The following is a 15780-nucleotide window of genomic DNA, read 5'->3' as shown; positions in this document are numbered from 1 at the left end:
ATTTCTCTTGGTTGTGATTTTATTTATTTATTTTTGTCTCACTTCATCTGTTGGAACTAAAATATCTCCCTGAGTCCCTTCTACTGTCATGTTATTTGAGCTTTAAGTTGGAGTCATCTCTTTACTAATGCATTCAGGCATAAAGGGTGGTAAGTGGAGGCTAGATCAGGTACTGGTAAGAACCTTATAATACTAGTTATTTCCATCTTTAGTCCTTGAATTCAAGGATGATTTTGCTGATAAGACAAAATATTTAACTTTGGGCATCTTTCTTTAAAAAGAGTGGCAACACTTCAGCCTCCTTATGACTCCTAACTTGGGTGGCTATTGTTGGTTTGCAGAATATTTTAGGTGCTTGGGTGCAAGACTCTGAGTAAACAGAGCACCCATGGCATTACTGATGTATTGATAGGTATGAAATGAATACATGGTTTATGTAGTGCTGCTTTTCCTCTACTGATAAATGATTCTTGCGTGGCAGGTTTAGTTACCTTCTGCGTAAAAACACTCAAAGGCATTTCATAACTGTGAAGAATACTCTGTAAGAAAAGTTTTTTTTTTCCTAATTAAATGGGATGAAATTACCTCTCTAGTGCCAGATTTTGTTTTGTTTAGGGTGCTGTAGTAAGACATGTCTTCTGCTTTGAACTAGTTCAGTTCATGTCACCTCTAAACATTTAACCTCTTTCTTACTTAATAGAAAGTTTTGATAATCTTTATTTTAACATCATCATTTTTCTAAGGTGTTTAACACTTTGTTCAGTGCTCTGATTCACACAAAGTAAAAAGAAAAATTATATTATCCACTTAGGGACTGCAGGAAGATTATCTCCTGGGACAGACCAGTCAGCCAATCAGTATTAATGCTTGCTTTTCTGATGTCTGCTCGTGTCTTCCTAGCGACCGTGTGCCTGGTTTTCCAGTCCCCTTGTAATCAGGAAAACCTCATAAGTCATATAGTCAATTAAATAGTAAATAAGTATACTTTTTTTTTTCCTTGAGATGGAGTCGTGCTCTGTCACCCAGGCTAGAGTACTGTGGTGCGATCTTGGCTCACTGCAATTTCTGCCTCCTGGGTTCAAGCAATTCTCTTGCCTCAGCCTCACGAGTAGCTGGGACTATAGGCGCTCGCCACTACGCCCAGCTAAGTTTTTGTATTTTTAGTAGAGACAGGATTTCACTGCGTTAGCCAGGATGATCTCAATCTCCTGACCTCATGATCCTCCTGTCTTGGCCTCCCAAGGTGCTGGGATTACAGGTGTGAGCCACCATGACCTGCCTGTAAATATGTATACGTTTTAAAACAAATCAGCACAATGGTCTCCTAAGAGTGAATGCCACCTTTTGTCCAAATCAGGTGAACAGCCCACTTCATAATTTTTTTTCTACTCTGATATAAAAATTTTGCTAAGTAAAACACCCCTTTATAAAACTAAAACTTTAGTTTCAATTTTTCTCTTGAAAATGTACTCATCTTTGTTCCTTGGGGAAATTCTTCCTTAAGTTCTAAGTGTCCAGAGTTTGTGTTAAAGGGGATGATTTCTTGGCAGTCAGAGGTGAGTCCCGTTTTCATTCTTTACTCTCTTGCTGCACTGCCTATGCCCTTTTCCTAGCCAGTTATTGCTTAAAATACTCTTTTTATCCCTGTATTGTTTCCTTTGTACTACTAGATGATACTAGCAAGGCCTTAAGTATAATATGCATGTTAAAAATTAACATGCTAGAGCATCACAGCTCTGAATGGGCAAAGTTATATCAAACGAAGAGTGTATTTCTCTCAATTTCTTTTTTAAAAATTAATTTAATTTTTGATTCAAGTGGCACGTGTGCAGGTTTGTTGCATGGGTATATTGCATGATGCTGAGGTTTGGCTTCTAATGATCCCATTGCCCAAGTAGTGAATGTAGTACCCAAAGTAGTTTTTCAGGCTTTGGTGCTCTTCCTCCCCACTCTTGGAATCCTCGGTGTTTATTATTTCTGTCTTTGTGTTGGTGTATACCCAATATTTAACTCCCACTTATAAGTGAAAACACATTTTTTTTCCCTGTGTCTGCATTAATTCACTTAAGATATTGGCCTCCGCTACATTCATGTTCTGCAAAGGACATGATATTGTTGTTTTTTTTTTTTTTTGAGACGGAGTTTTGCTCTTGTTACCCAGGCTGGAGTGCAATGGCACGATCTCAGCTCACCGCAGCCTCCGCCTCCTGGGTTCAGGCAATTCTCCTGCCTCAGCCTCCTGAGTAGCTGGGATTACAGGCACGCACCACCATGCCCAGCTGATTTTTTTGTATTTTTAGTAGAGACGGGGTTTCACCATGTTGACCAGGATGGTCTCGATCTCTTGACCTCATGATCCACCTGCCTCGGCCTCCCAAAGTGCTGAGATTACAGACTTGAGCCACCGCGCCTGGCCGATATTGTTATTTTTTTGTGGCTGCTTTAGTTTCTTGACTGCTTAGGATACAGCTTTTCTAACTATCAAAGAGAATGTAACCAGGGAGGTAAATTTGACACTTTTAGTATATTCATCTGCCTTCTGTTGAACACGAGCTGTGTTCTGGGAACTGTGCTAGTGGATATCCCTGAGGGCAGATATGGCCCCTGGTCCTTAGAGAGATTGCTATTTAGTGAGGGGTGGAGAATTAAAGGGATCATTATTGACTACATTAAGTGACTTGACAGAAATGAGCACAGGCCACTGTGGTGTAGCACATTGGAAGTATTTGGCTCAGAGTAGGACATTTCTCTAATTTCCTCAACTAAATTCTGAAGGAGCAGTGAGAGTCTTCCTATGAAGAAAGGCAAGCTAGAGCTTGGGGCCTGGAGTCCCACTGCCTCCATGACCTGTCTATGGGGCAATCTGCATCCTGTCCAACAGCCTCCATGACCTATCTGTATAACTTGGGACAACCTGCATCCTCTGTGACCTCAATTCCTTATCTGTAAATGGTAATGATACTAGTAGATACTTCAAAGGCTTGTTGAAAGGCTTTTGTCAGATAATTGATGTAAAGTGCTTAGCAAAGTGCCTGACATAGGATTGTCTCTGGCAAATTTTAATTATAGTGAGTATTACTAAAAGGGAATGAGGCCAGGCCCAGTGGCTCACACCTGTAATCCCAACACTTTGTGAGGCCGAGTCAGGAGGATCACCTGAGGTCAGGAGTTCGAGACCAGCCTGGCCAACATGATGAAACCCCATCTCTACTAAAAGAAATACAAAAATCAGCCAGACATGGTGACTGAGGCACAAGAATCACTTGAACCCAGGAGGTAGAGGTTACAGTGAACCAAGATCCTGCCACTGTACTCTATAGCCTGGGCAACAAAGTAAGACCCTTGTCTCAAAAATAAATAAATACACAAATATTTAAAAAATAATAATAAAAGGGAATGAGGGGGAAACTTTGATCCAGGTAGTGTTGTGGCATCCTTCTCCCTGAAGTCTGGGAGCTGCTGGTAATTGACTGTTAGTCAAGCCAATAAATAGCTAGCATGAGGCTTGGGAGGAGTTAATTGTGGGATAGAGGAGTGTGTTCAGATCATACTAAATAAGCTTGATAGTAGTAGATTAGAAGATGAGACCAATTTTGATGCAGTCATAATTTTTGTCTTTTGTTTTTTTCTGAGATGGAGTCTCACTTTGTCACTCAGGCTGGAGTGCAATAGGGGATCTCAGCTCACTGCAGCCTCTACCTCCCAGGTGCAAGCAATTCTCCTGCCTCATCCTCCCAAGAAGCTGGGATTACAGGCGCATGCCACCACACTCAGCTAATTTTTGTATTTTTAGTAGAGATGGAGTTTCACCATCTTGGCCAGGCTGGTCTTGAACTCCTGACCTCATGATACACCTGCCTCAGCCTCCTAGAGTGCTGAGATTACAAATTTGAGCCACCACACCCAGCCCCCACTTTTTTTTTTAAATGGAGTCTCGCTGTGTTGCCCAGGCTGGCATGCAGTGGCGCGGTCTCAGCGCACTGCAACGTCCATCTCCCAGGTTCAAGCAGTTCTGCTCAGCCTCCTGAGTAGCTGGGATTACAGGCATGTGCCACCACACTCAACTTTTTATTTTTATTTTTATTTTTATTTTTTTGAGACAGAGTCTCGCTCTGTCACCCAGGCTAGGGTACAGTGAGCTGAGATTGCTCACTGTACTCTCTGCCTCCTGGGTTCAAGCGATTCTCCTGCCTCATCCTCCAAGTAGCTGGGACTGTAGGTGTGCACCACTATGCCTGGTTAATTTTTGTATTTTTAGTAGAGTCAGGGTTTCACTGTGTTGTCCAGGCTGGTCTTGAACACCTGACCTAAGGTGATCTGCCTGCCTCAGCCTCCCAAAGTGCTGGAATTAAAGGTGTGAGCCATTTTACTCAGGCTATTTTTTTATTTTTAATTTTTATACAGAGATGGGGTCTTGTATGTTGGTCAAGCTGGTCTCAAACTCTTGGCCTTAGGCACTCCTGTCTTGGTCTTCCAAAGTGTTAGGATTACATACATGAACTACTATGCCCAGCTTATAATTATAATAACTAACACCTTATTGAATGTTTATTGTGAGCCTAAGTGCATAAATGTAAAACAACAACTCTTTGAGGTAGTTATTCTATTATTATATTTGCTTATGGAAAAGGAAGATGAGGCACAGAGAGATTAAATAACCTGTCTATATTTGTACAGCTAGATAGTGGGATTGATCAGTGATTTGAGCCCCACCAGTCCAACTCCAGAGTGTGTACTCTACTGTTTCTGAGTATGAAAGGATGGAAAGACATGTACAGATTTTTTTTTAATGTTGTTAACAATCAATAGGACTTGATAACTGGATGTGAGGAAGGAAGCAAAAGTAAGAGAAAGATGCCCCTTAATTTTCTGGCTTGGATAACTGGGAGGGCCCTGAAACGAGTTGGGGAACATCAAAGGGAAAAGCACAGGAAAGTGATGAGGCTGGGTGTACCTTATACTTGTCATCCCTGGTGTGGATCACTTGAGCCTGGGAGTTGAAAGACTAGCCTGAGCAACATGGCAAAATCCCATTTCTGCGGAAACTACAAAAATTAGCTGGGCATCATGGCTCATGCCTGTAGTCCCAGCTGCATGGGAGGCTTAGGTAGGAGGATCACTTGCACTTGAGAGGTTGAGGCTGCAGTGAGCCACGATCATGCCACTGTACTCCAGCGTTAATGACAGAGCAAGACCATGTCTAAAAACAAATAAACAAACAGAAAGTGATGAGTTCACTTTAGAGTTCATTAATTTTGAAGTTATTTTGAGCCATCGAATAGGGAGTGGATATTCTATTCTGAATCTCATTGAGTGCTGGGCTAGAATTACTGATTGAGTAGCCAATAGCCTATAGCAATGGTTGAAACCATGGGAGTAGATATCCTGTTTACTTTTTAGCTTCTTTATAACAGGGAGTAGACTTTTAAGCTTACATTGCTTGCTTCCTTCCTTTATTTATTAAGCAAACTTTATCAGGTTCCTGTTATGTACAGAGCAACTAAATTTGGAGCTGGAGATCTATATATGAATAAGCTGTAAAATGTGTTTTTAAAATGCATATGGTCCATCTGGAGAGATAGAAAATCAGTCACGATACTACTGTGCATGTGTAAAATAGAAGTTTGTGCAAAGTGCAATGGATATGTAGAGAAGAGACTGGCTGCTTATGAGACTGATGGGGAAGTGTCACAGACAAAGTAACATTTGCCATAGATCTTAAAGAAAGATTTCCCTTTTCTTAGAAACAGGATAGGGATGAGCATTCTAGGTAGAGTCAATAGCATATGCTGAGGTAGGCAGGCCTGAAAGAACTCTGTGTCCAGGGCTGGGCACAGTGGTTCATGCCTGTAATCCCAACACTTTGGGAGGCCGAGGCGGGTGGATCACTTGAGTCCATGAGTTTGTTGCCAGCCTGGGTAACATGGCAAAACACCATCTCTACAAAAAATACAAAAAGTAGCCAGGCATGGTGGTACATACCTGTAGTCCCAGCTGCCAGGGGGGATGGGGCAGGGGTGGGTGGATGGGTACAGTGCTAGGTACACCTGCCTGACGAGGAGAATACAAAGCAGGTGATGGGTGTATTGTGAAGGGCCCTATATGTTCATAACCAGTAGTTAGTATTTGATCCTAATGTTAGTGGGGAGCCAGTGGAGGGACTTGATATAATCATATTTGTAATTTTTCTCTAAATCCCTTCTTTGATTTTTCAAGTAGGCTTCTAATTGTTTTCTTTTTAACCCTTCTTCCTGCACACTGAAGGCTTCTAATTTTTAAGGTCAGTTGTTTCTCTTAGTGACCAAAATAAAAACAAAATAGGTTTCCCCATACTTGGTCTACTTCAGTGTAGATACTCTGTTCTCAGTGTCTGAACTCCTCAGCTTTCAGTTACTTGAGTTTAGACAAGAATTTGTTGAAAGTAGTTATCCTGTGTGTGTTCTCCTCCTCCTTTCAGTCAGCAGTTCTCTTCCTTTGGTGCAGTTCACATACCGCTCTTTTTGATATTGCCACAAATACTTCGTCTAGGTTTACTGCTCACTTGGCATTTGTTTGGTTCTCATGACCAGGAAGGTTTAAAAGAACCATGACGGCCGGGCGCGGTGGCTCAAGCCTGTAATCCCAGCACTTTGGGAGGCCGAGGCGGGTGGATCACGACGTTGAGAGATCGAGACCATCCTGGTCAAATGGTGAAACCCCGTCTCTACTAAAAATACAAAAAACTAGCTGGGCGTGGTGGCGCGTGCCTGTAATCCCAGCTACTTAGGAGGCTGAGACAGGAGAGTTGCCTGAGCCCAGGAGGCAGAGGTTGCGGTGAGCCGAGATCGCGCCATTGCACTCCAGCCTGGGTAACAAGAGCGAAACTCCGTCTCAAAAAAAAAAAAAAAAAAAAAAAAAAAAGAACCATGACAACCATGTTTACTTTTTTTCTGGGTTAGACCTTGATTTCAGCATGGAGCTAGCTGTCCCTGATACCTTGGTATAAAAGGGAAAATCTTGCATTGTAATTTGCTGATTAAAAGTTACTGGAATAAAATTACTCAGTGGGCTTGCAGAAGCCTGAGGGGAAACTCTTTGACTGGTTGAGGTGACACAGTCAATGCTTTCTCCATACAGGCCTGCAGAGATTTCCTCATGTTAGCCCAGACCCATAGTAAAAAATGGCAAAAGTCACTACAGTATGAAAGAGACCAGCGTATCCGACTGGAAGAGACCCTTGAGCAGCTGGCGAAGCAGCATAATCACCTGGAGAGGGCCTTCCGAGGAGCCACAGTGCTGCCGGCAAACACTCCTGGCAGCGTGGGTTCTGGTAAAGGTAAGATGCTTAGTTCTCAGGTAGCCTGGTCTGAGGTGAGCCAAATGGTTTTCTGCAGTTGATAGAAGAACTCGAAACTCTCCATAGTCAATGACTGAGGTGAAATGGAGTTGGAACCATTGATTTATTCTAGATTTCCGCCGCTTTTTTTTTTTCTTTTTTTACCAGTTTTTTCTGTGTTTATGGTTAGTATTTAAAAGAACTTGCTATATCAGACATTTGGTAAAGATAACCAAAGCCAACAAATGGGGCTTTTCTTCTTGTAGATCAGTGCTGCTCTGGCAAAGGAGACATGAGTGATGAAGATGATGAGAATGAATTTTTTGACGCACCTGAGATCATCACCATGCCTGAAAATTTGGGTCACAAGTAAGTAATCCTTGATTATTGAAGAAAATAAACATATCTGGCCATCAAAAGGTTAGAAACATTTCAGTGAGAGAATTATCATTCTCAATACTCAATCTAGGCCCTTTTCTCCTTTTTTTTTTCTTTTTTATCTCGAGATCTGTTTGTAGAACGGGCCCTTTTTCTTAAGTAAGTGAACAAAGTGTCAGCTTTTTTACATGAACAAATTCTTCAGAATATTTAAATTCATTCATATTCTAAACATCGTCATTTGATCACCCATCAATAGGTTTATACAGTGCACTTGGCATTCTGCTTTGTAAAGAAATGTCCAGAACCAAACTCTAGTTCTGGTCTTTGTTCTAATTCTCCTGTGTTTCCCATCTGTACAGACGTACTGGCAGCAATATCAGTGGAGCCAGCAGTGACATCAGCCTTGATGAACAGGTAACTCTTATATGAGAGTTATCAGAGGTGAGGGACGTGGGTTATGTTTCCCAAGGATTTTTTTTTTTTTTTTTGGTGCTAAGAGAAACTGATTTTTTTTTTTCTTTTTTTAGCACGGGGGAAGGGAAGGTTATAAATACCGGGTTTTCTGTTCTTTGTGGGTGGCTGAATGGCTTTGTTTTTGCTCTCAGTACAAGCATCAGCTGGAGGAGACCAAAAAGGAAAAGAGAACCAGAATACCATACAAGCCAAACTATAGCCTCAATTTATGGAGCATCATGAAGAACTGCATTGGAAAAGAACTCTCTAAGATCCCCATGCCGGTAAGGTTCTTGCACACTGGGGCTGCTGCCAGTTCCTCTCAAGCCTCAGTGGGATGAGTGCTGATATGACAGCCCCACCCACTTGTGTGGCATTTTGTGGCATGGTCTTTTTTACCTTTATTGTCATAAAATTTTCCTTAAATTTAGCTGCTTTAATTTTGGCTCTGGATCTGATACGTTCCTAGATCACCTAGAATCAGATGTACATCTTCAGTAACAGTTATTTGTGAGCAAAGCCTATGCTAGATGTATTGGGATGATAAATACATCATACTTTCTGTTTTCAAGAAGCATGTGGTTTAAGAGAGACAGACATGAAAACAGGTAGAAAACATTATTTTCTGTGACAGTGTTATAGAAAATACTACACAGACAGAGGCTTAGGAAACACAGAAGCAAAAATCGTCCATTCAAACCGAAAGATGAGGACCATCTCTATGGCAAAGATGGTATTTGGGCTGACCTCCCTGCCCCGAGTCATGTCTTCCTCCAATCTGTCCACACTGTTGTGAAAGTAATTTTTGAAAAATGGCAAATGTAGACATGTCAGTCCTCAGCTTAAAATCCTTTACTGGAGCTTTGAGCATAGTCCAGATTCCTTAGTGGGCTTGATAACTTCCTCCCCATGGGCAAGGCTACACCCGTACACATCCTGAGTTCTAGTATAAGGATTACCTTCAGGCATCCTGTCTTTTCCTTCAGGGCATTTGTATACACTGCTCTTACTGCCTGGACTTTCGTCAGTTCCCTATCAATGCTTGCCACTTTTTTTCTGCTGTAGCTAATACCCTTTTCTTTAGGATGCAGCTATAATGTGTCTTTTTCAGCAAACTTCTTCCAGTGTATCCTGTCAGGTTGAAATGTCTCTCCTTTGTGTACCAACAAGTTCCACTGTTTATGTCTGGGCGTAGACAGTGTGTATCACTGCTTGTTCATTTCACAGGCATTTTCTGGGTGCCACTGTTTGGCTGGTGTTGCACTAGTTTTCAGTTAGATATAGAAGATAATAGGTTTAATTTATTAAAGAAACAAATTCATGGGGCCAGCTCTGGGGTAGGGAGGGCAAAAATAAAAAAAAACAATCAAATTCAAAAGATGTTAGTTTAAGCCAGGGATCCACACACTAAGGCCCTCAGGCCAACTCTGGCTACCATCTAAGAAGCATAATAGTTTGTGATGTGAAAATTAGATGAAATTAAAATGTTAACATCCATGAAGTTTTATAGGAACAGTGGTGATACTCTTTCACTTGCGTATCATCTGCGGCTGCTTTCATCCTGCAACAGCAGTGTTGAGTGCTTGTAACAGAGACCATATGGCCCTCAAAGCCTAAATATTTACTATCCAGCCCTTTGCAGAAAAAGCTGTCAACCTCTGCCTTAAACAAATGTTGGCTTAATTCATTATTATGTTCAAGCCCAGAAGTAGGTGGTCCAGGGCTAGTACCATACCCTGTGGTGTCAGGACCAGGCTTCTTTCTATCCTGGTGCTCTGCTGCCTGTGGCCTCAGTCCACCAGTCCAAAGTGGTTGCTCCAGCTTGAGTCATCAGAGCTTCATTCCAGCCAGCTGGAAAATGGAAAAAGAGGAAGGGCTCCACCTTTTAAGGGTGCTTCCTGGCTGGGTGCAGTGGATCATGCTTGTAATCCTAGCACTTTGGGAGGCTGAGGCAGGTGGATCACTTGAGGTTAGGAGTTCAAGACGAGCCTGGGAAAAATGGTGAAACCCTGTCTCTACTAAAAATACGAAAATTAACCAGGCATGGTGTTTTTCACACCTGTAGTTCCAGGTGCTTGGGAGGGTGACACAGGAGAATCACTTCTACCCAGTAGGCTGAGGATGCAGTGAGCTGAGAAGGTACCACTGCACTCCAGCCTGGGTGACAGAGCTACACTCTGTCTCAAAAAACAAAACAAATAAAACAAAACAAAACAAAACAAAACAAAAAACATGCTTCCTGGAAGTGGTATAGATCACTATCACTTAAATCTATGTGGCTAAAACTTAGCTATATGGCCACAGCTAGCTGGAAAAAAGGCTGGAAATGAAGACTTCTATTCTGGATGGCATGACCTTGTGAAAAATTACGGGTTTTACCAACTGTAGAAGAAGGGAAGAGTGGATAGTGGGGATGGCAAGTGGCTACAGGTTTTGTCCACAGCCAGCTACTTAGCATACAGAAATACAGAAAGCATTCTCCCTACCCTCCTGAAGCTGCGATCCAGTGTGTGGTTTCTTCATAGACTGTGTTCTTGTGATCAGGGACTACGTCTTGATGGTCTTTATATTCTTGATGCTTAGCCCTGTGCCTGGCATGTATAAATCATTCAGCAAATGTTGAAGTAATTAATTAAGTGGGTCTCAGAAAACAAATATGTTTATATATAAGTATGTAGGGATTTTTTGTACCTAGCCCAACACTAGGGAGGCTGAGGCAGGAGGATTGCTTGACCCCAGGACTTGAAGACCAGTCTGGGGGCGACATGAAAAGATCTTATCTCTACAAATAATAAAAAATTCAGCTGGGCACAGTGGCTCATGCCTGTAATCCTAGCCCTTTGGGAGGCCAAAGTGGGTGAATTACCTGAGCTCAGGAGTTCAAGACCAGCCTGGGCAACATGATGAAACCCTGTCTCTACTAAAATGCAAAAAACTAGTGGGGCATGGTGGTGTGTGCCTGTAGTCCCAGCTACCCAGGATGCTGTGGCATGAGAACGGCTTGAACCCTGGAATCAGAGGTTGCAGTAGTAGGAGATGGTGCCACTACATTCCAGCCTTGACAACAAAGTGAGACTCTGTCTCAAAAAATAATAATAATAGGCCGGGCGCGGTGACTCAAGCCTGTAATCCCAGCACTTTGGGAGGCCGAGGTGGGTGGATCACAAGGTCGAGAAATCGAGACCATCCTGGTCAACATGGTGAAACCCCATCTCTACTAAAAAATACAAAAAATTAGCTGGGCATGGTGGTGCATGCCTGTAATCCCAGCCACTCAGGAGGCTGAGGCAGGAGAATTGTCTGAACCCAGGAGGCGGAGGTTGCGGTGAGCCGCGATCGCGCCATTGCACTTCAGCCTGGGTAACAAGAGCGAAACTCCGTCTCAAAAAAAAACAAAAACAAAATAATAATAATGATAATAATAACAGCAATAAGTTAGCCAGGCATGGTGGTACGTGCCTGTAGTCCCAACTATTTGGGAGGCTGAGGTGGGAGGATCACTTGAACCCAGGAGGTTGAGGCTACGGTGAGCTATGATCGCACCCCTGCACTCCAGCCTGAGTGACAGAGTGAGACCCTGTCTCAAAAAAAAAAAAAAAAAAAAAAAGTTAAACTTCAGATAACAAAAGGCCCTGAGTGAGTGTTAGGATAAACCTAAAAAATTAAACATTTGTGGGGGCTTGAAAATAAACCCTACTTGCCTAGATTATTAGGTGCCTTGAAGGGAATAGTAGGAAAGCAGACTGGAAAGGCATGTCAGCAGTCTCAGAAATTTAGTTTCTGCTTAGAAATAGCTGGTGCCAGGTGTGGGGGCTCACGCCTATAATTCCAGCACTTTGGGATGCCAAGGCAGGCAGATCACTTGAGGTCAGGAGTTCGAGACTAGCCTGGCCAACATGATGAAACCCCGTCTCTACTAAAAATACAAAAATTAGCCGGATGTGGTGGTGTGGTGGTGCACACCTATAATCCTAGCTACTCAGGAGGCTGAGGCAGGAGAATTGTTTGAACCAGGAGGTGGAGGTTGCAGTGAGGTGAGATCACATCACTGCACTCCAGCCTGGACAACAGAGTGAGACTTCATCTCAAGAAAAAAGCAAGAGTTTCTGGTCTAGGTGACTTCTCTGTCCTCCTTTACCCAAGTTCCTTGTTGATACGTACAGTCCTGTACCTGTGTGCCCACAGATCAAGTCCTCACCCTTCCCCTACTCTGGGCTGTGACACAGGAAAACTAATCTTCCTAGGCAGTGTTTTTTCAGGCTTTCATGGCTGCTGGAGTCTGGCTGGGTTTCACTAATGCAAGACACTAGCAAGAGGTTATAGCCATGGGAAGTCTCTCCTTCTATGCCCTCTTGAGTGGTGCTCTGACAGCATTTATGTGGCTCTAGTTTTCACTGGACAGGCCTCCCCCACCTTGATGTTTTACATTCTCCTGATCCTCCTCTCTCTGACCTCCACCTCTGGGCTGTAGTAATATCAATGCTTCTCCCCATTTCTTCACCCTATCAGTGGTTATGGCTTCCTGCTGCTGCTAATCTCTGGGTTGTCTTTTTTTTTGGCTGCCCAATTCTTCATCAGCTGTGGAATTCCCTGCTTTCTTCCACTTTAAATATTCAGATTTATTTGTTTCCCTGCTTGGCTTTTTAGTAATAAAATCATCATTATAGCCAGGCTCAGTGGCTCAAGCCTGTAATCCCAGCACTTTGGGAGACCAGGGCGGGTGGATCACAAGGTCAAGAGATCGAGACCATCCTGGTCAACATGGTGAAACCCCATCTCTAATAAAAATACAAAACATTAGCTGGGCATGGTGGCATGTGCCTGTAATCCCAGCTACTCAGGAGGCTGAGGCAGGAGAATTGCTTGAACCCAGGAGGCAGAGGTTGCGGTGAGCCGAGATCGTGCCATTGCACTCCAGCCTGGGTAACTAGAGTGAAACTCTGTCTCAGAAAAAAGAAAATAAATAAATAAATAAAATAAAATCATCATTATAAAAAGTTTGTCACTTTTGGAGAAATGGGTTGTTGGTGGGCAAGGCTGTGTGTGTGTGAAAAGCAGTGACAGTTTAGCGATGTGCTGATTCTAGTCCCACACACTGCTGGTATGTCTAGTAGCCACCAGTGGAGTACACTGCCTGTCCCCAGTTTTCTGCAAAATGTATGGAAGTGTTACTTCATGTTGCCTGAAATTCTGCCATTGAGAGATTTTGTTGGGTGTAGTTTATAAGTTCCGTCGTTAAAGAGACTCGAGGATTAGGGCTTTATCAGCCTACCACCCCTCTGTGTGCATTCATGTCATCACACTCCTTGTCTCTCAGTGTAGAGAAGAGGACTCTGGTGTGGCACACTGTTTTGGTAGGTCCTGTTTCTCAAAGGATGAGTGTTCTAATGTTGGTCCTCTGGCTCTGTGTTCAATGGAAAAGGTTCACAGAGAAACATTTGGGATATTTCTCAGAGAAAAAGCAGGCTCTAGTTTATTAGTATCATCTTGAGGTAGGGTTTCGCTCTGCTGCCCAGGCTGGAGTACAGTGGCATGATCTTGGCTCACTGCAACCTCTGTCTCCTGGGCTCAAGCCATCATCACACCTCAGCCTTCCAAGTAGCTGGGACTACAGGTGCATGCCACCACACCCTGCTAAGTTTTGTATTTTTTGGAGATACGGGGTTTTGCCGTGTTGCCAAGGCTAGTCTCATACTCCTGAGCTCAAGCAATCCACTCACTTCAGCCTCCCAAAGTGCTGGGATTATAAGCATGAACCACCACTCCTGGCCAAGTTTATTACTTTTAAAATGTATGAATGCATAGAAACAAACGAAAAATGTTAATAGTGGTGATCTCATTTCAAGAAAATTTTTTCCTTGATACTTTGTTTTCAAAGGTTTTTACAGATAAAAATTATACGATGTTAATTTCACAACTGAGGGAGAATAGCGAATACTAGGGTAATATGTAGCTCAGAGATTGGTGGGTAGGAGGGTGAACAAAAATGCCAGAAAAGGTGGGATATCTGAAAGAAAAATGTTTTTGTTTCTTTAACTAAAGTGTTGCTTAAGACCAGAGCATTCACTAGAAAGGATTTTTTTTCTTTCTTCTTTTGTTATCTGGACTTAGAACTCAGGCCAATAATAGTTAGACTTGTTCATCTATATCGTTGATTAAATAGGCTTCATGGAGTAAAGCTTGATGGAAGCTGACTTGTTTCATAGCAAAGTTTTACATAGCAAAATCAATCAAAATGTCAAATAGTTGGCCAGGCATGGTGGCTCATGCCTGTAATCCCAGCACTTTGGGAGGCCGAGGCGAGCAGATCATGAGGTTAGGAGATTGAGACCATCCTGGCTAACACGGTGAAACCCCGTCTCTACTAAAAAATACTCAAAAAATTAGTCAGACGTGGTAGCACGCGCCTGTAGTCCCAGCTACTCTGGAGGCTGAGGCAGGAGAATCGCTTGACTCCTAGAGGTGAAGGTTGTGGTGAGCTGAGATTGCGCCACTGCACTCCAGCCTGAGTGACAGAGTGAGACTACGTGTTTCTCGCTATCTACCCCTCCACTCCCTAAAATAGTCAGCTTCTCTTGTTCACTTCTCTTTACCCAGTGGGTAGCAAAGGGTTTGGTACACATGGGTACTCCAAAAATATCTGTGGAATGAGTAAGTGAATAAATGAATGAATGAACATCTCCCCCAACAGCAGTCCCCAACCCTCCCCCTCCTACACACACACATACACACATAGGCTTGCTTCGTCCAGTACTTGTTTGCCCAAAGCTGACTTCAAAATTAGAAAGGTTAAGAGCATGCACAGCCCCCTCCCAATCCCCATCATAAGCACTTCACTTCCAGAAACACAATTATCCACCCTCAGAGAAGAAATCAGCATACTGGCCTGATGGAGAACTGAACTGAGACTTGGCAGTTGCTTTGTCCAGGGAGGAAGCTGACTTTTATAACTAGTCAGGATACCGCTGTACTTATAATTTACTACTGTTTTCTTTCATTCTTCAAGAATTTTAAATACCTGACTTCCTCTCTGGGTACTCTTGTGCTAAAATATGTTACATTTCTTTTTTTTTTTTTTTTTTTTTTTTTTTTCAATTTAACTTTATTTTGTTTGAGACAGAGTTTTGCTCTTGTTACCCAGGCTGAAGTGCAATGGCACGATCTTGGCTCACTGCAACCTCCGCCTCATGGGTTCAAGCAGTTCTGTCTCAGCCTCCCGAGTAGCTGAGACTACAGGCGTGTGCCACCATGCCCAGCTAATTTTTGTATTTTTAGTAGAGATGGGGTTTCACCATATTGACCAGGATGGTCTTGATCTCTTGACCTTGTAATCCACCCGCCTTGGCCTCCCAAAGTGCTGGGATTTTAGGCGTGAGCCATCGCGATGGCCACGTTTCTTTTTTTTTTTTTAACTTATTCATCCAACACCTATTTGATGATGGTCTTCTATGGGCCAGGCACTGATAGATCTTGGGTACATAGCACTCAACAGGAGACATGGTTTCCATCTCAAAGAGCTTACAGTTAGTGAAATGAAAACAGTGATTTCTGCCACTCAGCAGACATGAACAGTTGACAAGGAGAATGGGTTGCTTGTGGGTTAAAATTTAGAGCTGCTCAACTGAGCAGAG

The 15780-nt window shown here is 42.9% G+C and overlaps 1 protein-coding gene across 1 annotated transcript in view; it reads left to right on the top strand.

The window, feature by feature from the left end:
• Positions 1-15780, top strand: part of OSBP (oxysterol binding protein) — a 44077-nt gene that overhangs the window by 7663 nt on the left and 20634 nt on the right. The window contains exons 4-7 of the mRNA XM_039471046.2: positions 7117-7315; positions 7582-7684; positions 8056-8110; positions 8302-8433. Coding sequence (XP_039326980.1) covers positions 7117-7315; positions 7582-7684; positions 8056-8110; positions 8302-8433 — 489 coding nt within the window. The remainder of the gene's footprint in view (positions 1-7116; positions 7316-7581; positions 7685-8055; positions 8111-8301; positions 8434-15780) is intronic.

This window comes from Saimiri boliviensis, chromosome 6 (assembly GCF_048565385.1).
Source record: "Saimiri boliviensis isolate mSaiBol1 chromosome 6, mSaiBol1.pri, whole genome shotgun sequence".
NCBI classification, from domain to species: Eukaryota; Metazoa; Chordata; class Mammalia; order Primates; family Cebidae; genus Saimiri; species Saimiri boliviensis.
Note: the sequence above shows the minus strand (reverse complement) of the source record. Positions and strands in the feature narration are given on the sequence as shown.